Source organism: Pseudopipra pipra, chromosome 7 (genome assembly GCF_036250125.1).
Source record: "Pseudopipra pipra isolate bDixPip1 chromosome 7, bDixPip1.hap1, whole genome shotgun sequence".
Classification (NCBI taxonomy): Eukaryota; Metazoa; Chordata; class Aves; order Passeriformes; family Pipridae; genus Pseudopipra; species Pseudopipra pipra.
Window position 1 is genome coordinate 33075813 of NC_087555.1, and position 26853 is coordinate 33102665.

Genomic DNA, 26853 nt, shown 5'->3' on the forward strand with positions numbered 1-26853 from the left:
ATAATTTTGCTCTTCTTGTCTGGACAACAGTAGAATTTATGAAGCATCCTAGTAGCATCATGTTTGATAATTCTGGTAACTTTTTAAAGACTTCTTGAGTTTATATTTTTTGCAAATCTTTTCTCTTTTTTTCTTTAACCTCTGAAGTAAATTAAGCATTTGATAGCCTCATTCATCAGTGCAACAGTGCAGTGTCATTAGCAGACTTTCCTACAAGAGTCCTGCTTCCAGCGGAGCTACTTCATGCATTTTTTTTTTTTTTGGATTGAGCTGTCACAGTACACTGAGACCTCTGATTATATAATCTGTATAAGCATGTCCCTTTACCTATGGAAAGCCTTTCTGAAATAATTGGAGCTTCATGCAGGCTTGAACTCACCCTAAAATCTATTGACACTGCTTGTAAACCTTGGTAGTAAATACTGGAGTCACAAATCCTCCCAAGATCTGCATTTTGTCCTCACTGACCTTGTGTAAAGTTTACTGTGTTACATACTACCCGAGTAGATAAAAGTGATAAAATAAGAAGGTGGTTATGGTGTAAGTATTTGTCCTCACTGCTGATTATGACAAACCCAAGAGCCAAACATAGTCAGTTTTAAATGATAAGAAAAATATTACGGTGGCAGGCTAGGCTGCTCAGTCTGAATATGCCTTGAGCTTTTCTTCATTGTGTATTTTCAGTGTTAATAACACTTTTACAAAAGAAAAAGTAGTCCTCATCTGCAAACTAGGAAAGAACAGAGATTATGATGATTAGTCAACATTTCTCCTTCCAAAGCCTCTCTGCAAGTATAGAAGTTAATAAACCAGCAAAGATTTACTTTTTTTTTTTTTTAACACTGTTCAACAAAAGAGGGTGTAGTCTTCACTGTATAAGACAATGGGAGCCACAAAAGCTAGGGAGATCAAGTGTTAGACTGGGACATGTTCTTACCTGGAGTTTATAATCCATTATAAATTACTTCTTGAAGGAATGAGCAATAACTTCTCTGAAAGAGCCTGACAGCAAAAGAAAAAGGAGGCACTGGCATGGGAAATAATCAAACTATTTAGCAGTTTGGAAAAAATGTCTTTGTTTTTAATTATTCATATAGGCAGAAGTTGGCCAGAATCTCTGGCCAAACAGTAGCCATCATGGTTATTTGTGCCTTGTAACAGCCTAATAGAAATATTTTGACTTCTTTAAAACAGTTTTGATAGTTTTTAGCCTGTGCTTTGACCACTGTAGCCTGAATGAGCAATTTATGGGATAGGTATTACTTGCTACAGAGCCCATGAAATTTTCTTTCAGTAGAGTAGCCTCTTCATTACTATACTGAAACTTGAGATATGTTAGTATTTAGAGATTACCTACCATAAGAAAAATATATTATTTGACCAAGATTTATAATTGTACTTCGGGCAGACATGCAGGCATCTTAAGAATATGATTATTTAAAATTTAATGGCTGCTTGGGAATCAAGGTATTCATTACTTTACAAAGGTCTCTTCAACAGTTATACTCCTTATTTGGTGAGACATGGAGAAAAGTGGTTTGAGTTTGTTTTTTTTTTTTTAATTGTTCCACCTCTAGCTATCAAGTGTGATGTAGAACTGAGACGGTAGTGGTGAAATCTGCCATGGAAAATACCACTCTGTGGTGGTGTGGAGAGTTTTTGGCAGATAAAAGGATCTGCAGAAAATCCATCTGGATTATGCTCATTCATGATAAGGAGGTGATAACAGTTGGTAGGAGGAATTGCTGAGGATTTAGCAAAGACTGTAACTTAACTGTCTCTGAAGTAGGGGAACTTTCTTTTGATTCATTTTTGAGTTTTGATCACAAGGCTGGAACAGCTCTCCTAATGAAGACAGGCTGAGAGACTGGGGCTGTCCAACCTGGAGAAAAAGAGGCTCTGGGGAGACCTTAGAGCCCCTTCCAGTACCTGGAGGGGGCTTACAAGAGAGATGGAGAGGGACTTCTTACAAGGGCATGGAGTGACAGGACAAGAGGAGGGTGGGTTTAGGTTAGATATTAGGAAGAAATTCTTTGAGTAGGGAGGCACAGGCACAGGTTGCCCAGGAGACTGTGAACACCCCATCCCTGGAGGAAGGGGATTGAAGCAACCTGGTCTGGTGGAAGATGTCCCTGCCCATGGCAGGGGGGTTGAAACTAGATGATCTCTAAGGTCCCTTCCAACCCAAACCACTCTATGATTCTGTGACTCTCAATCTAATGCTTATGTATATGTAGACTGTAGTGTGCATTCATATCCTCACTGTGTTTAGGTTTAATGTTTTTTTAGTGTGGTACTGCACCTAGTTCTTCCTCTGAAGTTAGTTTTGTGGAATCTTTCATTAAGGGAAGCCCAAGAGCAAAACAGCTTCTCTTCTCTTTTGGGCTGTATGAAAGGATAATACAGCATGAGCCCTGAGTGTCATAAGTGTCTTTAATCCTAGTCCTAAAGGAGCTGAGAATGGGACCTGTGCTAGAGGGTGAGGCTGCATAGATTATGTTCAAAAGCAAAGCCGTGAGCATTTGGGTAGCTTGAGTGGGAGGTTAGGTGTTACTTTTTGTTTTTCCTCTTTAGATCCATATGTAAAATCATAACCATATTTTGCTTTTTCTTCTTCCCTCGGCAAAAAGATCAAACAATATGGTGGTTCTGATACTGACAATTTTCAACTGCTTTTTCAGAACCTCCATTTCGTTTATAAAAGAGTGAATTGTGAAGGCGCTTATGAGACATCGGCTGATTTGTTTTGAAAGCAATAAAATCTTCTTTCCTTCACTCTTTTCTCTATTTATCCAAGTTATATCTGAAAAGCTTCTGAGATACTTGATAGCCATTCTTTTTGCATTTGTGGGAGGTAATATATTCCCATACCACACAGGAAAGTATTAATCTAAACCTTGGGTGTCAAGCAGATAAGAGTTTTCATCAGCCTTTAGAACAGGAAGCTTTGAGGCACAGCCACATTTGACACCCTCAAAGTTGCTGTTGTGGAGATGATTAAATGGAAATGAGGAAATACGAAACCATTGCACTTTCAAGCAGAGCTTGGCTACACAGCTGCTACTGTTGTAGCTGCATCTTTGGTTCCCTGTGACAGGCACAAGATCAGTTTGGTTTTGGCAACTTGGGTTATAACAGTTGTGCTATTCAACTATGAAAGAAATCCTTGATATTTGTGGGACAGAATTGCACTAGCATATTTCATGTATTTCATCAGATGGGGCAATCTGCTTGCACAAACATGGTCAGAGAATCAGCCCTCTGTTTTCTTCATGAGAATTTCTTTGGTAAACAGGAGGTATGGGGTTTGTGTGTTGTGGGTTAGGTTTGTTTTAGGTGGTTGGTGGAGTGTTTTTCTGAATTGTGAACTCTTGCTGTGTTCCAGCAGCTATGGAAAAACTTCATTTAAGCAAACTAAAAGAAACTGTTTCTATTCCTCAGGCTTTAAAACATTGCTAAATAATAGTGGTATTAATTCTTAAAGTACATTTTGCAAAATAGTTTTTTAAAAATACAAATATTGATTTAAAGCAAGGGCCAAGGTGCTCTGAGGGCGCTGTCATCACTCTACTGTGCTTGTTCAGTGAAAAGCTAAATTTTTGATAAGCATGACCATCTAATGCCTCAGATAGTATAATTGCACTGAAAACTGTGCCAGACCGGTTGTTTACAAAGTGTTCATTTGCCTGGAAAAGGGTCACTTCGAGGGATTTTAACTGTGTCTTTGATCCCATAAAAATGAGCAAGTGGAGGTTCAGGTTAAATCCTCCTCAAGACGCCCCCTTGTATATAGCTGGTGCTTGGAAAGCTCTTGCTAAAACTAACAGCAGTTCAGTGTCAAGTTCCTGTGTGTAGCACTGCTCAGTGAGGGAGAATTTTTTTGCTATATCTGTTCAAAGTTCCCATAGCTTTTTCGCCTTAAACATTAACTTCTTCTGCTGTGTTGGCTGTTGAGTTCTCTTTTAACAACTTTAGTCTTAACATCTTTAAAGTCACTCATTAGGATGCAGACTTCAGTATATACTTGTCATTTAAGACATGATGGCTTGGATGTCTGTCAGATATCTGGCATCCTTCGTGAATATGTGGCAAGGCAGGCTGACAAGACAGCTTTGGCAGTGCTGCAAGAAGGGGGTTTTTATTTAACGTTATATGGTGAGAAGGACCTTTGTTGTGGTGTTTCCATGTCCTTATTCTTGAAAACTTGGGGCTGCCCCACTGAAGCCTTTTAGGTTTTGGGGGGAAGACGCAGGTAACTTCATGATGAGAGGATTTGTTTCCATGGTCTGTGATGAATTTTGTTACACATATAACAGCCTTGTTAGTTTTAACAGTCTGCAACCACACTTACAACATAGTCCTGTGCTTGCAGAGACACACTAGACTAAAAAGAGCTAAGATACTGCATACTATTTTAATTTTCAAAGCTACCCTCCTATCTTGGGGACTACAGTAGGCTTTTAGTTAACATGGTGTGTTGTGCCTTAGAAAACAAACTGGCTGTCCCCACAGAGCAGCAGTGTGTACCAGGTGTAAGAGGGTGTGGGGCTGCACTGGCTCTAGTAGCCAAAATTGCAGCTTTCTCAAGGTGATGCTTTGCTTTGACTCATGTTTATTGTGCCTTATGCATTATATTCTTTTCCCCCACTGTATATAATACTAAGAAGTTTTTCCTCTTGTGCTGTCTGCCTCCCACAAAAGCAGTAGTGTGGAGGTGGAGAGATTTGTGTGCTTTCAAACCTGGCTGTCGCAGCACAGTGTAGTGGCTGTGCAGAAGACCACACGTGAATGTTTTCCACTGCAGTGCAAAGCTGTATCACTGATGCTGGAGGGGGCTTTTAGTGGTCCCCTGGGCTGCATTTTGATTAACCACTTGACTACAACTTGAATTCTCCTAACACTGCATTGATTTCAGTGGCGTTAATGGAGCACAGCAAGTGTGAGGATGGACTAGCAGTAGAAAAGTTAATTTTCTTTAAATCATACCAGTGCTTTGCTACTGAAGTTTCTAAAATGTTAGTAGAAAGCATTTTGTGCTCTGCATTTAAAAGTCTTGAAACCTTTAGCTCATTTCATTGAATATGTTGTTAGTGCTTTCAGCTCACACTGCAAATTCTCTCTTCAAAGAAATCTTACCAGCTGGAGATAAAAAATGTGAATTGAATTGAGAATGTGTTAATTGGTGGAAGAAGGGAAAGGAGACCTTACACAAACTAAACTAGCCTTAACTACAGTCTATGTCTAACCATAGATATGAGATTTCAGAACTGAAATAGAAGCAAGAGAAGAATTTCATTAATTAAAGTAAGAATAGTACTTACATGTAATGATCAAAACCAGAAGGAGAACAGAGATAAAATTTTTCAAATAGGTTTGAATGGATATGATTACTCTGACCTTGTAATACTAAGGAGGTTCCTGATTTTATGAGATCTGCTGACAGCAACACTTTTGATTTGATCTATAACCTGTGCTATATGTCATCAAAAGATACTCTAATGTGCTTTTTTCCGCTAGTCTAAAAATCTGAGTTTTAGCCTCAAAGTTCCAAAATATATCAATTTTTGTTTCATATTATATTCTTAATATATTTCCATTCTTTAAAGAATGCTGGTTGGGCCTTAGCAGAGTAGGTGGGCTTCTGGTGTCACAACTTGCAGCTTCAGCGGTATTGCAGCCTTTTCATTTGCTTTAACTAATATCACTATCTTAAAACTTTTATGACAAACAGAGTACCTATCAAACAGCAGTCATTGCTGAGTGACTAATTATAACTCTTATTCAGCTTACTGTCTTAGTGGAATATTTCTAGACTTCCTAACTGTCTGATGGAGAAAATTGAGGCAGAATTTTTTAGCCTGCTACAAAGCACATTATTTGAAGAATGTGCAACATAGGAAAGGGATAAAATATGTGTGCAGCACTCACTACTGCTCATTTTTATTGTTTTGTTAAAGAGTAACTTGGAAGCAAACAAAAAATCAATTCCTTGTCACGTACTGTGCTTTTAACCACATAATTCTCATCTGGGTGTTGTAGACCTTCACTAAAAAAAACCCCTGTGGACATGGAGTTTAATTGCAAGAGACAATGAAGACCTGTACCTGTGAACTGGTGTTTAGAGAGAGCAATGTCAAAGGGCTGGGGCTCTAGCAGGTGTAGTTGCTGATATTGAGCAACAAGGAAGAAGCCTCTTTTCCCATGCGAGGTTAGGTGACTTAGCTGAAATCTGCTGTGTTGTTCATGCTGACGTGCCAGACTTTGCACTGAGATAACTGATGATTGTTCACAAGTTCAGGTTCACCTGCTGTGCACTAAAAATGTCTGATGCAAAGCTGTACATCATTTGTGAAGTGAACATATGGCTCCCTTCTAAACATGGGGATTGAGTTTGTTAGTTATATTTTAAACATCCCAGAACCTCACAAACAGCGCACAGTATTTGAAGAGGTTTTTTTAAATCTGCGGTAGGTTGGTGTTTTATTAATATTTTTCAGGTTTTCCAGCATTATCTGTAACAACTGCATGCCCTTAGATTTATAACATACATTAGTGTTTTCAATTTATCAGTGCGTTGGTTTTTAATGTAACATCGTATGAGATAAATGTCTAATAATTATGTCTTTGCATAACAGCAGTCAAGAGGAGATAAGCTGCTCATGACTTCAAAAACAGGTGTCTGTAAAATAGAAATTAATATTGTGGCTCACATGAAGTTTAAAGAGAAAAAAGCAGCAACACTGCTGTTGCTTTGTACTGACTTGATAGTTCCTGTATATCTAACTTTTTTGGCTGTAAGTTCTAAGTTTTGGCTGGGAAAAGAGATCTCAGAACTTGCATTTTAAATTACATAAATCCTAATTAAGGATAAAAATCCTTGTGGTTTCTCAAATACTCTTTTCCAACAAAAGTCACTTTAATGTCTGGCTTAATAATGTATTTTTCCCCTTCAGGAAAAGACTATCCAACATGAATTTGCTAACAGCATAATACATCTATCCAGACCTTTTAATAAGAATTTTCAGAAATTATTAGTGTTTGAGGTTTTTGTTATCTCCAAATGATGAAAAACTCTAAAGTCTTGACTTGTATTTTAATACTTGGCTTTTCATGTTTTGAGAGATCCTGGTGTGTAAATCTGCATCTCCAGGGTTCCACTCTTCATCCCTCTTGTCTTTGTAATCCATTTAGAAGTGTAAATTGCTGGTATCTGGTTGAGCTTGGTCCTAGCTGTCTGTGAGATATGCAAGATTTGTTCACCTCCTGGATTCCTGTTTAAGAAGAGCCAACTCCTAGTTAGTGTGGATGGCTGGAGCCTGTGCATGAAAAAGGGAGTGAACTGATGTGTCAGTGTGGTCCCACACTGAGCTCAGGACATGCCAGGCAGTGCTGTCCAGCCATCGCTGCTTCTGCTGCTCCAGCTGTGCAGCAGGGTTTGATGAGGGCAAGCTGGACTTGGTTGTTGGTTTGTAGCTGTGAGTTTGTATTTTAAGAGACTGGTCACAGCGTCCTGGACTTCAGAAATTTTAAAAGGATGGTTCCTTTGTTTATAACTACAGTTCAGATCAGTTAGCTTAGTGAGGATGGGAAAGGAGCCTTTTTGTTGCCCACAGGCTTAGTAGCCTGTTACCAACAGGCTCCAGCACACACTCATTGCCTAGTTAGTAGTGAGCAACAAGAGGAGCAGAAATGTAATTCTTCGTGCAGGTTCTGGTCATTAAAAAGAAAAGTTGGGAGGGGTGTTTCTCAACCTGGAACTGTCACTGAGTGTGTTCAAGAAGAAAGGGTACGACTTCAGTGCAAGTAGTAGTTGACTGGAACCATCAAAATTATTCACTAGTGAATTCAGAGTTCTGCATTGAATTCTAAGTGTTATGTGTGGAAACCAGTTCTGACTTGCCCATTTCTGCAGACAGCGGTTGCTTGGGACAGCAATCCTTGATGTAGATGTGTTTCCAGTCTGATTGCATCAACTGGCTTCCTGTGAAGAGATACAAAGGAAAGGCTGCTTCTCTAGGGAGTAGTCAGATGGAACAGAGTTGCATTTCTCTGTTCCTTCTCGTGTTCTTTCACATTCGTTTCCTCTTGTGTGCATATATTGCTACATTTTGTTCTGCTCTGGATAATACTTTATGTAAATTGTTTCATGTTACAGTTTATATTTAAGCTTTATAGAATTGCCTTCACTATGCTATTACCTGATTAGTAGCTGTGAATGAAGCAAGTGAAAGTTGATGTAGGTGTTTGGGATATAGATCCGCAGTAAGGCTGAATGGGAAGATGGAGTGGGGAGCTGGTGAGTGTGTAAAACATCTTCATAGTCTGTGGACTATGTTGGAAAAAAGACTAACATTTTTGAGGAAGGTGAATTCTAGCAGTGTTTACTTTTGCTTCCAAGGAGGGGAAATCTGTCAGGTACTCTTGATAGTACTGTTGGAGACATTAGTATTTCAACATGGTTAGAGGTGATAAACGTGGGCATTAATGTTCTGTACAATCTGTACATACAGATTATTGCAGAGAGATCAATATACTGTTTGTCTGTAAGTCATCCCAATGGAAGAGCAAGAGTGGGGCTGCTGTGGAAAAGACTTAGTGCTGCTGGCCACAGGGGAGACCAGAAGCCTGGAAAAATCTGCAGCTTCTGCTGACAAAAATGTCTGTCTCTTCTTTTTTACTTCTTGGAATGGACAGGAACTGGGAGGGTTGGCTTTCTGCTTGAAAAGTATCTGTATGTGGTACATACAGATACAGCAGCTAATGGGAGCTGTTGGAAGTGTGTGGCTCCTGCAATATGTGACTGTTGGAAGAGGGCAGTTTTTGTTCTTGCAAGTAGATCTTGCAAATACAGTGATCCTGTAAAACCTCGTGAGCAATAAACAGTAGCACAGATCACTCCCCATCTACAAAAACGCACTTGGATGCAGAAAACCTGTTTATGCATGACAAAAGCAAACAGGTAGACTACAGTTGTGCATCTACCAAAAATGAGGCAATTGTATTTTTTTTTCTCTGTCCTTTCTTTCTTTGACAGACCAGGGGATACCCATTTAAATGCAACATGGTACTTGGCACTGAATGCTCTAAAATAAAAAGTTATACTTAAAAGGACTTCAGAAGAAGAGAGAGTTTCCTTGACTAACCTTTTGAAATAGAAAGCCATCATATGATAGCATAATTAGCTTGAGATAGAAGAATTTTTTTTATTTTAAATGGCAAAATTGATGGATCATTCCTGTTGGCAAGCTGTACCCAGCCGTTCAGCATTTTCAGCCCTAAATTCAATATGATGCTGAAAGTTGAACTTTCCCTGTAGTTGAGCTGCATCTCTGATGTATCATAGATTTCACATGTCTTGTTTTATTTTAGGAAATTTTGAATTTGACATGCCTTACATAAAGCTCTTACTTTGCATTGAGGCCAATGAGTTTGTATTAAAAAAAAAAGAAAGAAAGAAAAAATCCACAAAAAGTCCCATTCTTATGTAGCTGCACTGACTGACTTGAGAGCATATTTTAAATTGCTGCTATCTGTATGCATGCTCTGTATGTTCTTACTCAGAGCAGAAATCAGAGCCTTAGATGTCAATGGTCTAGTCTGCAAGAATCCCACAAGGATAAGAAGACAGAGAGAATATTTTGAAAGTGCTTATTGATTTGAAATTACAAAGTCATCATACAGACTACTTTCCTTCAGTGCTATTGTCATTGGCAGTACAGCTCAGTTTGTGAAACTACTCCTGCTGCAGAGGCTGCCAAGGAATTGTCACCTTCCTGGCGTGATTCTTCTTTCTCTCATCAACTCAATTTTGCAACTCACATTTCAAGTTTTATCTTTAAAAGAAACTGTGTACAAAAAAAAAGAAACTATGTGCAAAACTCTATGCAGAAAAACCTATGTGCTGCTAGACCAGGTGGTGGGTTTTTGTGTATAATACTATAATGCAACATTCTAACTTTTATCCACTGCTCTTGCTGCTACTCCGTTCTAATACTGCAGCTTTTTTTTATTTTCTTCTGGGCTTTCTAATTAGCATATTGTGCATAAAATCATGCACTTTTACCATAGCATGAAGTGTTCTTAGATTGGTGGCTGTCTGGCTTTAATGATCTTGATTCTTGCCCATGGGAAAAGCAAGAAATTATGCAGGTATAATATAGATAACTGTGGGATGAACTACCTAAATTGAAAACCTTATCTTCCACTGCCTTTGGCAAGAATCTCTCCACTGTGGTAATAGTTTTTCTTGCCTTAAAGACCTGAATTATAGGGTTCTTCTAAGAAGAAAGTCCCTTCCTGGAGTTAATGTGGTAATGTCCTTTAAAACTGCTGTTTTTTCCTTGGCTCATGAGCTAGAAGTGTTGCTGTGTATTATACTCTTTAATGTTTTACAGTAATCTAGAATGAAAAAAATCATGGGAGACCATAGGAAATATTTCTTATGAGATGTAGTGCTACTCAGTTGTAAAATTAGATCGTATTGCAACATTTATTAATTGGGTCATATATCTGATGCCAAGTTTTGGATCATTGGTATTTGATAAAATGATAACAGAACTTGAAAAACGAGTTTTTATATTTAAGAGCAATATACATCTTATAAGTATTTGACAATTCAAAACAAATTGTTGCAGTTAGTAGTTTTAAGCACACTTTGATTAGAAAGATATTTTCTTCTTGTTATTCTCAGTATGGATTAGCTTAATTTTTAAGTCTTCATAGATCAGTTTTTGTAATTCAGCACTTTTACTTCAAGTCAGAGTTGAAATGTGGGCAACCATTTTCTTCTATAGTCAAAAAGAAGCACAAATTTATTGTTATAACAAATATTACACAGTAGGACCCTTCAGTCAGTCTGGATTGTGGATTGGTGAAAATAAAAGGCAGGATTCATTAGGCTATCTGTCAGAACTGTAAAATGAAATTCAGTTATGGTCTGTGTTTTTCTTTAGATCTCATAAATGGAGCCCAAGAGCAGTGTGAATTGCCTCCTATGGATGGTTTTCCTCACTGTGAAGGGAAAATAAGGGTAAGTGAACTGGTTTGAATCTTATGTGTGTTCTGTTAAAAATTGAATATATGCTGCAAGTGATCACTACTTGGTGACATAAAGCAAGAACAACTGAGTCTAAAAAGAGGATCTTTAGGAGTATATATCACTATAGCATTGCTTACCTCAAGCCTTTAATACTACTACTGCAGAGAAATAAAATGACATCCTCCTAAGACAGGAAAAAGTTGCCATATCATAATAAAATGCTATATTATTTATTGAAATGCCTTATTATTTGAATTATATCTTGTCATTCAGAAACTTCTCCTTTTTTACAAGCCCTGTTTTTTTCCCCATGATGAGTAATTTGACGTTCCCCCACCCCAGGATTGTGATTTTGTGGGTCTCTCGCTCCAACCCTTTCTCTGTTTCAGTAAGACATAGGTTTACACTTCTTTCCTCTCTTTGCCCACATCTCTATGTGGTTCCTGCCTTCTCCTTTTCTGTTGAAAGCGTTTTACCTCTTCTGCTCATGAGCTAGGCAGTGCCCTAACTGTGCAGCCAGAACTATGGGATTCACAGTGGGTTCTACATAAATGCTATATTTTAGTAATAATGTGTTTGGAAAGGCTAAATATCCAAAGCCATCAGACTTTGATTGGAAAGAGAAAAAAACCCCCAAACAACCAAAAAACCCACCCACCCCCCCCCAAGAAAAACAACCAACCAACCCCCACCAAACTTGCAGAGATGGAGTGTTTGGAGTTTTTTTTCCCCAAGATACATTTCAAATGTAAGGATACTGCTTTATTGTTGTGGGTGTCACATCCCTGGAAGTGTCCAAGGCCAGGTTGGATGGGGCTTGGAGCAACCTGGTCTAGTGGAAGGTGTCCTTACCCCTGGCAGGGGGGGGTTGGAACAAGGTGGTCTTTAAGGTCCCTTCCAACCCAAACCGTTCTGTGATTCTATGCCTAGTGAGGTACAATAGTAAAATTGCTTAACTACCAAAGTATTTGTGAAATTCTGTTGCCTTTATTTCTCTAAATAAAATTCTTCAATTGTGATATTTTTAAAAAAATCTGTATGTTTTGAATCTCTGGTCTGTGTTTCAATCTGTTTTGACAAACTGGCCACATAGTGGCTATGTCTTGCATTATTTGAATATAAAAATATGAATTGCAATTAATGACTTGCTTCTGCCAAAATGGCATATTCCTGGCAGAATCGGGCAGATTTCAATCTTGGTGACTGAAATGACCTGTTAAATTCTAGAGTGAGTGTATCATGGGGAACACTCACAATGCAGCCACAGTCATGTGTCTGGATCTCGATTATATTCTCCTTTTGATATTTGTCTCTGTTTGCCTGGTTACCAGTTTGTATAAACTGTGCTCACATCTGCTGTGCTGTTGCTTCCTCAGTGTAACTGAAAGCAGAGATGCAGCATGCTACAAAATATTAATAAAATCCCTTTTTTGTTATTTTGTAATTTTTAAATTTTTATCTGGTTGTTTATAGTCGCTTTCAACTTCCTCTGTTATTCCTGAGTTTGGTGTGAAAGTTACTTCATTGTACTTAAACCTAACAGACTGTGTTTTTTGTTCTGTTGCAGTGGATGAAAGATATGTGGCGATCTGATCCCTGTTATGCAAGTTATGGTGTAGATGGGTCCACGTGCTCCTTTTTTATTTACCTCAGTGAGGTCAGTAGTCTTTTAATCTGCAGAAGGGGAACATCATATTGCCTTGAAAGTTTTGGTAACTGTACTTTTCTCAAACGAAATCATCATTTTCTTCAGAAAAACTCTATGAAGAGGAAAAACTTATTAAAACAGAATTATTATGACATGCATTGCTATTATTCATAAGCTCTCCAGGGGTTTCTAGCCTGGAGAATTCTAATGTTTGTAACTGAAGTGATGTAAGCAGCAACTCTCCAGGGAGTCCCCACTAGGTGTTCTGTTAAACCCAAATATGAAGCTCAGTCTTAGATCTTTGCCTTTGAACACTTTTTCTGTTGATTTCAATGTAGCTTCCGAGGTACTAATAGGGAGGCATTTTAGGGAAGGCATTTGGAATGTAAAATTTGGAAAGTGGAACTAGTTGGTAAATTGTCCTAAGCAGCATGGCCTCTTCCTGCTTGGAGACTGTGAATTGCAGGATTTGTTAAGAGAAAACAAAAACTCCTGAAGATCGAGTTTTTGAGTGAAGTTGCAGTATTATTGGCTGAAGTATCTATCAGAACCAAAGCTGTCTTGTACACAGTGGAGTAGGGTGCTTGTCCTGCTGGGTTTCTCTCTATTTCCTGAACAACACTTGTTTTCCAAGAATGAATTTTGTTAATTGTTACTTGCTCTATTACTGTCTTGGAGTGTGTGTGCCGGAAGCAGTCAAGTGTATTTGATCGCTTGGCCTCCTCTTTCTTATTAGTAAAATTTCAATAACTTACAGCAACTGATCTTATGGGTAGTATTGATATCTAGTGGATTACTGCTTGTAAAGAACTGCAAGAGCCAATGTGGCTGCAGAATTGAAAACTAATATTAATTTCGTAGCTTCTGCAGGATTGGCAGTGTGAGGCTCGTTTTTTAAATTATATATCTGAGATTAAAACAGTAAGTCTATTATAATAAGTAACTCAGTTGTAATGAAAGCAGTTGCTGTTAATTTACTCAGTTGACTGTCATTGAACTTTTGATGGCATTGCTTGCAGCAGCAATAGTTAAATGCATTTCCAAAACATGTATCTGAAGACATGAAAAAGGCTGGGTTGAATCACAGTTTTGACTCATTGCATTTCCAGTACCAAGTGCTGATTTATTCATGGGCTGTGAAGCTAGAGAAGGAAAAGATACAGGATGACTGTATTATTTATCTTGTTATTTATCATAGAAGTTAGAGATATGGTTTCATAATCATCTGAGGTTGATCTAAGTCTTCTGCTAGAAGGTCTTGTTTTAGCATTAGCAGAGTTATGTTTGGTCATTAGTATTCTGTCAACCAGCAGGTGCTTCCTGTTTTTCATGCAGATATATCTTAAAAATGAAGATATATTTCAACTGAATGAGAGAATCTAACATTCTTCAATGACATTTATTATTTGTATTTCTGTTAAACCACAGTTTTTTACACGACAGTCTTCTCTGATCATCAGTTTTGAAAACTCAGTCAATGCTGTTAGCTTTTTCATAATTGATCTTTCATGGCCAAATGTGAGCAGACTTACAGAGGCCAAATGGTTGTTTTTTCCAGGGTCTCGGGATTTGAATTTTTTCGTTAGCAGCAATATTAAATTTGGGCAACTTTTCATTTCATGAAGGAAAAACAGTGCAATTAGTCTGTGCATATTTGGCAACTCCAGACAAAGGTCCTGTCCTTTTTTTTTGTAAAGTGTTTTCTTATGACAGAATGTAAAACTAATATTGGGTGAGCATGTTATTAACCTTGAGTTTAAATTTGGCATTTTTAATCCTATGATTAATTTAATGATTAATGCCCAGCAGCAGAGGTTGAAAGCTTAAATGTTTGCGAATGCAAGCGTGAAATGAAATTCTAATAACACCACAATGATATGGATTTATGAGGTGTGTTGGCTGCTAGGGATAACTTGGAAATGCTGTTGCTAGAGTAATTTGTCAAAGTGGACAGTGATGAAGAGTTGACAGTTTATAGTATGGTTGCAGAGCTGAATGATAAATGTGTCTATAGAGCTCTCAAGTCAAAACTGCTGATTTAAAATATTAAAATTCATTAGGGTACTGGAAAGGATATTACTCTTAAGATTTTTCTTTTTTTACTTCAGGGTTACAGTACAGGAGTAAGATGGTTATGTGTGTGCATGCTGAGTTTGAAAAGGCAATGTATGCATCAAATTCTGCACCACCTCAGTTTGAAAAGACAAAATGTGCATCAAATCATGCATATGTCTACTTTTGCTCTACAGTCTAGTGTGACAAGTCTCTGTGCTCTGTCATACTCTTTTGGATCTACCTTTTCCTTCTGAAGCAGTTCAGTTAGGGTATTACATTATGCTCATCTAGTACTCTTTGTTATGCAATTTTAAACTTGTAAACAATGGAGCCCAAAATATGGTATTTTGGTGTGTAATATGGGTCAGAACCACAGAGGCACAAAGTAACTTGCCCACAGTTTATGTTAAGCTTTAGAAACAAATGGTGGGAATAAAACCCAGCCTTTGGGTATCAGTCATGTGCTCTTGTTAAGTTTCTGCCATGTGTGTTTGCAAAATAGAAATAGCATTGTGAAAGTTCAGGCTGTCCCAAGTGTTCTCTTCTGAAGAGCCTGCACAAGTGCAGGTATTAGCAGTTCTGCCTCCTCTGCCTTGTTTTGGATGGCACTCCTGCAGAAACAGGAGCAGCTCTTCTCCAGGTCTCTTGTGTCCTGCCTGCTGTACCAGAATGTGGCAAGTGTGGTGAACCAAGGAAAGGAAGAAGCAATCCAGCACGTTCAGGCTTATGTTTTTGATTTAAAGCTGTCCCCTATACAAACTTGCAGATGAAGCTGCAAGAAATTTTGCACTTCTGTCTTGCTGTTTTGCTGCAGGCACTGGACCATTCCTGATGCCTGACAGGCAACTAACTGTGTGGTCATAGAACCACAAAATGGCTTGGGTTGGAAGGGACCTTAAAACTTACCAACCCTCTGCCATGGGCAAGGACACCTTCCATTAGTCCACGTTGCTCCAAGCCCCATCCAGCCTGGTCTTGGACACTTCCAGGGATGAGGCATCCACAACCTGTCTGGGCAACCTGTACCAGGACCTCACCACCCTCTGGTCTTCAAAACACCAATTATACTGAAGCCTTTGAAGACTGGAGGCACAAGTGGTCTGAATAGCAAAACCAGATTCAAACAGAGTCTTGAACAGAGCAAAACAGGGATTAGAAACAGCACAAATTAAAAAGGAAGTTAAATTATTGCTAAACTATCTGGATGGTTGAACTTGCTTCCTTTTAACCATGATGCAAACTTGCCCACAGAGAAGTTACTTTCTTTTAATTTAGTTATGAAGCAGGCAGTTTTTTTACACTGTAATGATATTGGCACAGTTATAATTTTCACGGATGGCATTGCCTCTGGGGAAGAACGTGAAAAAATTAATTTCTAGGCAGTACCAAAATATATTTCACTGCAAAATGTCAGTTTGCAGCTGAAGAAGGAAGTTTTAAAAAATATCTTCTAGAAAATGAATTTTTCACACTGTTTTCCAGCTTTTAAAAAAAAATGAAAGGGGCTTATAGTTCTTTTTTTTTTTCTTTATCTGCATATTTGCTTTCTCTGAGAGGACTGCCTTGCACACAGGAGTGGGGCTTATGCTGTGCCTGGTGGTCAGCAGGGAGCTGTGATGCAAGTTACTACCTCCCAGGGATCATGACACTGGTGTTTACTTGCTGGAGCCAGGCAGGTCTCTCTAAAATCCTAGACTTTGGGTCTCCAACTCCCCTTTCAGGTGCAAGTGTAATTTTTGGTATCCATCTTGGAATCCAGTGCTTCAAAAGACTTAAAACTGTTTTGAATTCCAGTCTTTGAGACTCCTGTAGCTTTTGGACATTTGCTAATACACTGCTGCAGAGAATTCTTGTTTTCAGTCCTTCGGACTTGGTGGAAACAGAACATATGGTTTGGTTGTGGGAGTATTTTTCTTTACACTGTTATTTCTGCTTTGAGGGATAAAACAGAAAAATACAAACCAAAGGTGATTTTGAACATCAGTTTGTTTCCAGAATGAAAGTTGTAGGCTGAGGCACATTTTAGTGAAAACTCCTGGGAATCAAAATTATAGAGGTTCCTTAAATCCTTGTGGGTTTTCTGTTCTACTGCAGTTTGCTCACATTATGTGAAAGTCCCCTGTCCACAACTTTGGCTCCATGTCTAAGCTAATCCGTGACATGGAGTTAATGGTTTGCATTTCTTCAGTGTAATGTAACATCAAACCAGCTTCTTTGAATTCTATGCAAATACTCAGAAATTTGACAAAAACTATGTTGTCTTCTGAAATGCAAAGCAGAAAAAGTTCAGACTTATTTAGTCATCTTACAAATGTCCCTAAGAAAGTAAAATGCTAATGATAGTCAGCACTTTGTCCCCGAATTGTCTATTAGTGTATTGGCCTGAATTTGAGTGATTTGTTCTCAGTTACCTTTTCTGCTTCTGTCACTTTTCTGCTTCTGACTAGTCAAGGACTAGTCTTTTTATGTCTTGTTGGAAAAGGCATAAATGCCAGTGTAAAAGACTTATCAAATTTAGTGGACATTACTGAAGTTAGATGAGAGACCATTTGTTGATTGATGAAATCAATCAGTGCAACTTGATTAAGTATAAAATGTTGTGTAGCAATGTCACTGGGGCTGTGGATACCCAACACCCAATGTTTGAGATTGCCTTTGGAAACAGCCAAATCTTAAGTTACCTGTACACTCCTCCATTTCACTAAACAGGCTGTCAGTCATCTTGCACGCTGCAGATTCTGTAACACCTTCGAAATGATTGCTTGTCATTGAGGAAATGCTAAACAAAATACAGGAGTTGAGAAAGTCACCTTCCCAATGGAAGCAGTTCTTTCACATTCAATTCTCAAAGGGATTTGTAAGTGAATGTTACATGTTCTCTTCTCTGCCTGCCTTCATGCTGCCTAATAAATTTAAAGATGAACCTTCTTTCACCAGATATTGCACTGCTGGGTGGGGGTTGTGTGTATTTTTCATTCTGGGACTGACGTAAGATACTTAAGATCAGCACTGTACCATGGATAGGAGTACACTGAGCAGTAGTGTGTTCACCTGATCTGCAAAGAAAGTTGCTTTATCTTCCCCATAGATGGGCTGCACCTGCCCTTTAGAAGAATCCAAAATGAAGATTATCCCAGGTGCTCAGAGAGTGTACCCTTCAGCCTCTGCTTTATTCAACTCCCACTGTGACTCTTTAAAAGCATAAAGGACTTTCTGAAATTTTGGATTTGGAGAGCTGCTGGCAGAGTATACTTTGATTTAATGTGGAAGATGCTCAGACTACTCCAGTGCTACAGATGTTTGCCAGGTTCTTATAACTGTGCTTGAAGTACTTGCTCTGTAATAGAGTCAAGTGCTGCAATCTCTACCTCAGTTTCAGTGAGTTTCTGAAGAAGAGTTACTGGAATACCTGCAAAGCTTCTATAAAACATACTGGGCAAATTTCTTGGGTTTTCTTGTTTGGGTTTTTTTGTCATAAATTTAGCCATTTACACCTCAAAGCAATTCAGAACACCAGCTTTTTGCTAATACCTGCAATCATGTAGCACTTAAATTTTGAACTTCTAAAGTGCCACGCAGCTTAACCTTAAGGAGCTGGCTGTATATACTCCAGGCAGGGCTGTGACTAATGTGATTCAAAACCAAGTAGGGAACACTTGACTTCTCAGGTGCACATGACTTCCTGAGCATGATCAAAGACTACCTAATGCATTCGATTGGCATAGAATTCAGTACCAGCTACAGGAGGCACAGCTGGTCTGATTCGAAAATATGACAGCACAAAGATAAATATAGTGTGTTCTGAATAATAGCTTAGCATTTATATCACTCATCCAAAAAATTATCTGTCTTCAGATCTACAATTGCTGCTTCCCAACAGTCATCTTTGACTGCTAATCCGTCTGGTGTCACATCCTTCCTATTAAATGACAGTACAGCAGTTGGTGGCTATGGAGACCAACCATAGAGAAAGAACTGATGGTAACCCAGTAAGAGGAAGGTTGTCCTGGAAAGGTAGAAGAGGAGTCCTGGTTCCTTCTTTGGAGACAACTTCAGCGTTTGGTCTTAAATGATTAAACTAACAATTTGAAGAGCAGGATCTAAATGAACACCACTGCCCTCCTTCACCTTGCTCATATTTGTTGCACAAAGATATTCTGTACCTAAACAAATACAAAAATGAAGTATTTCTATATTTGTAATGGAGTTTTCATCTAGACCCACTTTAGTGATATCATAATCCTTTCTGTCATCATTGCCAATGACAGGGAAAAGGTGTATATGAATGGAATGATGCCAAATTTGTAACTGCATCCTGCAGCATTAATACATACTACATTATCTTCCTGTTTATAATCATATATATACACATCTATACACACTTTTTTCTCCCCACTGTACATGGTTTTTAATCATAATTATTTCTGGCCCAGGACAAGTCACACTTGAACACTGTTGCATTTTCTGCAAAACTTTTGTTTTGAGTTTTCAGCCAAAGCAGGTGTTGTGAGTCTGTCCCCCTGTCCCTGCCCTGTTCTGTATTAGGAGCTTCCACAAGATGTGTTGCAAATCAAAGTCCCTAATTCTTCATGTAATATTCTATACTCTATGTCTCTCTTGTCCCTGGTAGTTTCAGTGAAAACCAATAGGTTTTCTTTAGGTAATTTGGAAGCAAGGGGAGAAAAGCAAGTTCCAGGCACCAGGTGTTTTCACAGAGCTTGCATTGCTGCCGATGCCTGTTTGTCACTTATCACTTCCAGTTGATTCCTCAATTATCTGCAAAATTAACTCTTGTTCTGAACAACAGAATTTGTATTAGCATTTTAGCTGGTTTTACTATCATATGGGTTTGCATCCTGATGTTTACATCAAATGTTGATGTAAATTGTTTACACAATCACAGAAAGGCTTGAGTTGGAAGTGACCTTAAAGCTCATCTGGTTCCAACCTCCCTTTCATGGACAGGGATGTCACCCACTAGATCAGATTGCTCAGGGCCCTATCCAGCCTGATATTGAGTATTTCCAGGGCTGAGGAATCCACAGCTTCTCTAGGATGTGTTTGGCCTTTTGGGCTGCAAGCACACGCTCTTGGCTCATGTCCAGCTTTTCACCCACAGGAACCCCCAAGTCCTTCTCCATAGGGCTGCTCTCAATGACTCCATGTCCCAGGCTCAGCTCCTGGCTGGGATTGCCCTGGCCTACTACAGAAGGCCACCAGATTGGTCAGGCATAATTTTCCTTTGGAGAAGCCATGCTAGCTGTCTTGGATCACCTCCTTTTCTTGCATGTGCCTTAACATTGCTTCCACGGGGACATGTGTATCTCTCATCTTTTTTGACCAAGAATGCCTGAAGTTCACCACTAAGGTAATCCTGGTTTGGCTGGTTTGTCAGTCATTATTTTACCTCTCCATGTCCACTTTCCCTTGTGTCAGTACATTGAATGAATTAATAATGTTATTTCTTCTTTCCCCTTCTCATAGTATGTCAGACTGGTTGGCTTCATCTTTGCTTTCTTAGTGCACTTGCGAATTATTATCCCCCATCCAACAGCTCTCTGTGAGCCACTGGCTGATAATAATGAAGAGAATTTTCCTATTTCTGTAAGAAAATGCCTATGCTGCTTCCCAGTGCGTTTATCAGTCCTGAAAATAACAAAACAACTGACATACTTGGAAGAGTTGCAAAAAAATCTTCTGATGAGTTAAGTTGGTCCTTCCAATGAGAGAGGAATTGACTGAATGTCAATAGGGAAAAATGAGAGGCAGACCAACTGCAGACACTGACAGTACTTTGAATCTACTCCTCAAGTGTTTATTTATGATGAGAATTACCGTAATGTAATTTAGACTAGAGGGACTGTTTCTAAAAGCACAAAATAACTGTATTTGTTATTCAGTCAGTGAGGCATGCAGCTAACTGTCCTTGGCAGCTCTGAAAAATCTGCAATTCCTTTAGGATGCCTGGTGGTGCATTGTGAAATACATGAAGCCAGAAAAGGGGCACGTACAGTAGTCCTTGAAGTGTCATATCTTAATTTAGATCAGTGTTAACGCTAAGAATAATGCAAAATTTGTACTATTAAAACAAAGAGAGAGAGTTTGTGACTGTGCATGATTTGTGACATGGAGCTTGCAACTCTTTTCTGCCAATGATTCTACAAGTTTATGGTTGTAGAAGTTAGGACTGTTGATAGCTACAATTTCTAGTAAGGTTCCAGAGTTGGAGACCACTGAAGAATCAGATGTTTTCAGAGGAGGTTGATAAGTCACTACTTTCAAACGTTGAATTAAACACACTGAGTAGATGAAATAAGAGCATTCAAATTTAGCTTTTTATAATTTCTCTGAGGAACCTAAGTTTGATGCATTTCTTCTCTTTAATGAGGTTATGATGGCTATTCATTTATTTTCATGTGATTGGTCTTCTAGGCAATCATATGGTATGATCTTAAGTCTTTAATCTGTAATGCTTCAGGCTTACTGCAGCATGATTAAGCTAAAATTGTGTTTTGACAGGTCTGCATTTGGGAGAACCATAAGAGCAAGTCTGACTTCTAATTCTCTGGGAGCTGTGAACTTAATGAGTAGTGATGGGGTATCTTAGCTGGCCAATAGCTTTTTGCATTTCTGCCTTTTCACAGTACAGTCATGTTTCAGCTTTCATGGGTTTGCCTCCAGCCGTGAGATTCCTGCTTCCCAAAGCAAATGGTCTCATTTCCTAAGGCACATGAATAATAAGGATTCTACAGGACAAGCAAGATCCCTGAGGAGAGCACAGGAGCTTTCAGTGACTTGCATCCATTTGCTGTTTCTTCCCTAACTCACTGTTGTACTTTTCTAGTGGCCCATAGTAGAAGTATTGCATTTGCATTGATCATGTTTCTCTAAGCATTACAGCTGTTCATACTTGCAAATATTGTTACTTATGTTATAATTACGTTGTTCATACCCCTCAAACGTGGTGACTTTGATTCTATGATTCTTCTTTTTTTTGTCTAGATTGTTACAAGGTAGAACTTTGATCCCTGGGTTTATCAGTCTTTGTCTTTTTATAAAGATGGGAAATGTTCCAAAATACATATTGTTGTAAGGTCTAGAAGCATCAAAAACTTCTTGAAAACATTTAAGAACTGCTCAGAGAAACTGTATTTTGAGCATTTAACAATTGACTTCTGTCTTGAAAGGATTTGATCTTCTGTTTTCATTATCATGAATGAATATCTAAATGCAACTTTTGGTTGCAAATCTGCAAGGTTAAAACAGTTTTGAATTGCAAAAGGTCTTTTTCTTGCAAAAAGCAGTTCTACCTTGAAGTGGTTACTGTATTATCAGCTGATGTCCTGTTTAAGCCACAGAAAGGTGTAACGTAAAGGCAGTGAGAAGCTTTGGTAGATCAGCTGAAAGTAGAATAGCATGATTTATTTTGTATGATTATTTTACAGGTTGAAAATTGGTGTCCTCGTTTACCTTGGAGAGCTAAAAATCCTAATGAAGAGACTGATCAAAAAACAGTGGTAAGAACAACCATGTTCTTAATAAGAACAAACATGAGAAATAGTTCGGTAATTGTGATTCATGCAAAATATCCTGCAATCCTGTGCCACATAAATGCTAATAAGACTAGAATTTATAATTTTTATTCCTCTTGGACTGTATATATGAAGCTCATGTATCTTCTCCAGTCATTGTATTGTGGTAGATTTCCATTAAAAACATTTTTGTGTTTAAATTTATGAAATAGTGTGCACAAATAGTGAGAAAAATTACAAATCCATAGACTGCTCATCAGTATTAACTATATGTGAAACTGTCCATTTTTATTGTCCCATAAATCTGGACCTTTTTTATAAAAGTGCCTTACTGGAAAAGGCTTATATCCATTTCAGATTTGTAGTAACATTTTGATTACTCCTAATTTTTTTCCCTTTAAAAACTCCACAGCACATAGAGTTGTTTCTAAATTGTTACAGCCTAATTATGTAGCACTTAGGTATTTTAAGATAATTTAAGATAATTGCTGGGCTGTGTATGAACATTGCTTACATAACATAGATATAGGCTGTCTCATTTTGCAAAACCAATTGTTCTTAGATCAGCTTTAAAATGAGTATTTCCTTTAAAAATTATACCCTAGTAATATTTCTTCCTTTATGGGATGCTTGGAGACATCCTTGTATTTGGAAGATTCATGGTACACATGACTCTTCAGCATACTGTTCTGTACTATGTTTTAGACGTACTTTAATCTCCTTTTAAAGCACATGAGCAAAAATAAACAGAAAGAAACACATTGTGAAGCATTGTAAACATATTCTGAGCTGCCAAATGCCACTAATAAAAATAGCAGTAATTTATGTAGCTTAGAAATGTCTGTTTAAATATGTCTTTAATATTTGGACTAAAATCTCAACTTGTGCTAGGAGTGTATCCTTTTTTTTCTATTCCCTTTTATAAAAGAGGAATATAAAGCACAAAGTTCACATCTGAGCATTTTTGTCACTTCTGGAAAGTTCACTGAAGGATAACTAATGTTTGAGGTTTTTCAATAATGCTTTAATTGAAGGCTGAAATTCGCATCAACTTTGATAATCTCTACAAAATGATGTCAAGACATGAGGAGTTCAGGTGGATGATGTTGCGCATCAGACGAATGGCTGATACCTGGATTGAAGCAATCAAATCACTTGCAGAAAAACAAAATTTGGAGAAAAGAAAACGAAAAAAGGTAAATGAGGACGTTTTTATTCCTGTCACTTGCAGTTATGTAGGCTCTTTCAAGCTTCTTATTTCAGAGTGGAAATACCAAACACGTCTTAAAGGCTCCTGTTTGTGCTTGTGCCTCTTTTCAAGAAATATTTTACTGCTTGATATTATGTTACAGTGGGTGCTTGCTTTACAGAAGTTCTACGTGCTTTCCATAAGTCAGTCTGGGAGTAAATTTTCTGACCTCTTTAGTTTTGGATAAAACAGAGACTATGTAGAAGTTTCTAAAGGGAGAAGCTGCAAATTTACTGCAAGCTGATGACGATGGAGTTTTTATGTAGTCATAGGAGCTGTACATCTTTGTTGTCCAAAATTCAGACTTTAAATGATGTACATCAGGTTTGGATTTGAGTAGACTGAAAGTGGTCTATAGCTTTGGATTGGATCAATTTAGACCTCCTGTAATGAGTTCCATTTTAAAACCATGAGATTCTTGAAAAAGGTCTATTTCATTTGATTTAATTTTTTTTTTAATTATCTCAACTAATTAAGATAAAGCCAAAAGTTGTAAACACAACAACAGGTTTCCCTTCCTTCCTTGTTACTGGAGCCAGTTCTTTATGGCAGCAGGCCAGGCATAGGAATGTTTCTACCCTCTCTTTAGCCTGGCTGGCTGCAGCTGAGCTCCTTGCTTGAGATTCTTAGTCTTTGCCTTCATTACAAAATTAAATTATTGGGTTGGAAGTATTGGGTCATTTTCGTTGATTTTTTGGGGGTTATTTTTGGCCATGGTTGGAATTTAATAGAAAGAAAAAATGCCCTAAGGTATAACAGTTGCATGTTTAATGTCGATAACTCTAACATGTGACTTTCCTTTTCAGATCCTTGTTCATTTGGGGCTTTTGACAAAAGAATCTGGATTCAAGATTGCAGAAAATGCGTTTAGTGGTGGCCCACTTGGTGAATTAGTCCAGTGGAGTGATTTAATTACATCTCTCTACTTACTGGGCCATGACATCAGGATTTCAGCTTCACTGGCAGAGCTCAAGGAGTAAGGAGATTACTTTCACTTTTGAAACTGGCATTAAAAGAAAAGAATTGTAAACTCTTGAAGCTTCTATTAGCAGTATATAATTTCTTGAAGCGTAAAATGAAAGTGATAATTCACTAAACAGACGATAAGATTATTTTCAGGAGCTAAGTATATGTGCCATGGAAAGGATAATGTGTTTTCATTGTAGCTCCAGGCTCCTGGGACTTCATAAATGAATGTTGTAAAATTCAAACTAAGCAGCTTAGACTTTAACATTCCAGGTGCTTTAACCAGCTGCGCTAGGAAATGTTACAGACTAGCCTAATTCTGTGTCCTCTTCTTCAGTTTCTGCTATTCTTCACTCAGTATCTCACTTTAAAATAAAGGTTTAAATCCTTTAAACACATTACTTTTGATGTAGTTAATTGCTTATGTCAGGTCAAATTGCTACCTCACTCTTGGTTGTCCTGCTTTTCCTACTAGTTCAGCATTAGACATAAAACATCTGTTTTAAACAGGAGCAGATACAGTTTTTCTGTAGCTTTCATTTTTTTTTAACAAACATGAGAGCACTGTTTCATAGAGAACTCTTGTACTATAAAGCTGTCAATGGAAGTCAGAAATTGTTTTAAATACTTTTATAATTTAAATATAACTTCAGTAACTTAAAGCACACTGTTTTTAAACATTCCAACCATATTACTCTCTTGTTTAAACTAGGTGAGTTTTTTCATGAAAATTATCACTTTAGTGAGATATAAACATTCTTTGATAAGTTCTGAGCATCTCTTGCATTTGAGTGTTCTTATATGGTTTGAGATTTGGAAACAATAAAAGAGTAACCCTTTTTTGGAAACTGGAATTATTGGAATAAGTAGTATTACAGCATCAACTCAAGGTATTTGAAAGTAATGTTTTTCCATATTCCTTCTTTTTTTGTTTAGGATTATGAAGAAGGTTGTAGGTAACAGATCTGGCTGCCCTACCCAGGGAGATAAAATTGTAGAACTCATTTACATTGATATCGTGGGACTCACTCAGTTTAAGAAAACCCTTGGTCCATCATGGGTTCATTACCAGTAAGTATAACACTTATTTGACCTCTAAACTGCTTTTTTAAAGAGCTTTTGTTGAATAACACGTGTAAAAATACTGAAGTGAGTCCACTCATCTGAATTTGAATTTATTTAAAAGTGAAAATGTGGTTCTCTGTTGTCTTTAGCTCTGAGGAATAAAGGAGCTATTTATTACCTGTTCCTTGCATACCATCATTATCTCCTCCAGCAAGCTTGAGATTCTTGGATTCAAGCATTTTTAATCTTAATGAATTATATTATCTTCTTCAGCCATCATCTTTGCCCCTCTTTCCCTCCCTTCTTTACTGAGCCTCCACCACTGCTATGTTCTGTAAATTAGTAGATGAGCTGAGAGATTATTGGATTTTGTTGTTTAGTTGGAATACCAAAGGCATGTTTTGCTTGTTGATGTTTGTAACCGTACTGGATCGATGATCCTGGAGATTTGTCTATTCTGATTGTATTGCCCAATGCAATTTTCTCTGTTCCATTCCTTAAGATACTGAGAGTTGTCTTTAGGGGCAGGCCCAAAGAATAACAGCAGTTATTGTTGCTTCTTTAGTTTATAAACATCCTTCCATTAAAAACAGAAGATGAGGGTCACAAGAAATTACTTTGTACAGTCTTCTTAGTGTCTGCAGTTTTAGAACCTCATTTTTTTTGTCAATAACTTTAGATCAGCAAGCCTCCTGTGTCTTGTACAAATACCTATCAGCACAAAAGAAAACCAGATCTAAATTACTGACTTTGATTCTTCTATGCCTAGTCGAATTAGCTGTGTTTTATGATCCATAAATCCAGTAAATCCTACTTGAAGGAAAATATTGAAAGGTGTTCACTGCAGGCAGAAAAAGTGTGTTCTTACAAACCCAGGATTTTCTAGAGCATTGGATCTTTCCAGTGTGATTTTAAGTGGGAGTACTGTGATCAACATTGCAGATTAGATTACTCTTAATCTCTTTTTTGAAGCAGAAGAGTAAACGGATATTCTAGTTTTTAGCGGCCTGCTAATAAAGATAATCCCATTTTCCACTGAGCTACAGTTGGTTGTCTGTCTGCCAGAGGTAGTTGTCACTAGGCAATCACATCCAGTACTGTGGTCAGCATATGAAACTTTCTTATAAATTTTAAATGTTTCTTCCTGTTTGCTTTCAATTTCCTACTTGGTATATTCTATAACAAAGATAAGGAAATATACCATGATACTGAGATTATTAGATCAGCTGTTCAATTTTTCTTTTCTCTTTCATAGAATCATTAAATCTTGAATTATCAATCCACTTTTCATTGATTCCTA

At 37.8% G+C, this 26853-nt stretch overlaps 1 protein-coding gene across 1 annotated transcript in view; it reads left to right on the forward strand.

Annotated features, from left to right (window-relative positions):
• MGAT5 (alpha-1,6-mannosylglycoprotein 6-beta-N-acetylglucosaminyltransferase) overlaps window positions 1-26853 on the forward strand; it is a 121251-nt gene that overhangs the window by 51645 nt on the left and 42753 nt on the right. The window contains exons 4-9 of the mRNA XM_064661553.1: window positions 10953-11029; window positions 12606-12695; window positions 22187-22258; window positions 23308-23469; window positions 24329-24498; window positions 25425-25559. Coding sequence (XP_064517623.1) covers window positions 10953-11029; window positions 12606-12695; window positions 22187-22258; window positions 23308-23469; window positions 24329-24498; window positions 25425-25559 — 706 coding nt within the window. The remainder of the gene's footprint in view (window positions 1-10952; window positions 11030-12605; window positions 12696-22186; window positions 22259-23307; window positions 23470-24328; window positions 24499-25424; window positions 25560-26853) is intronic.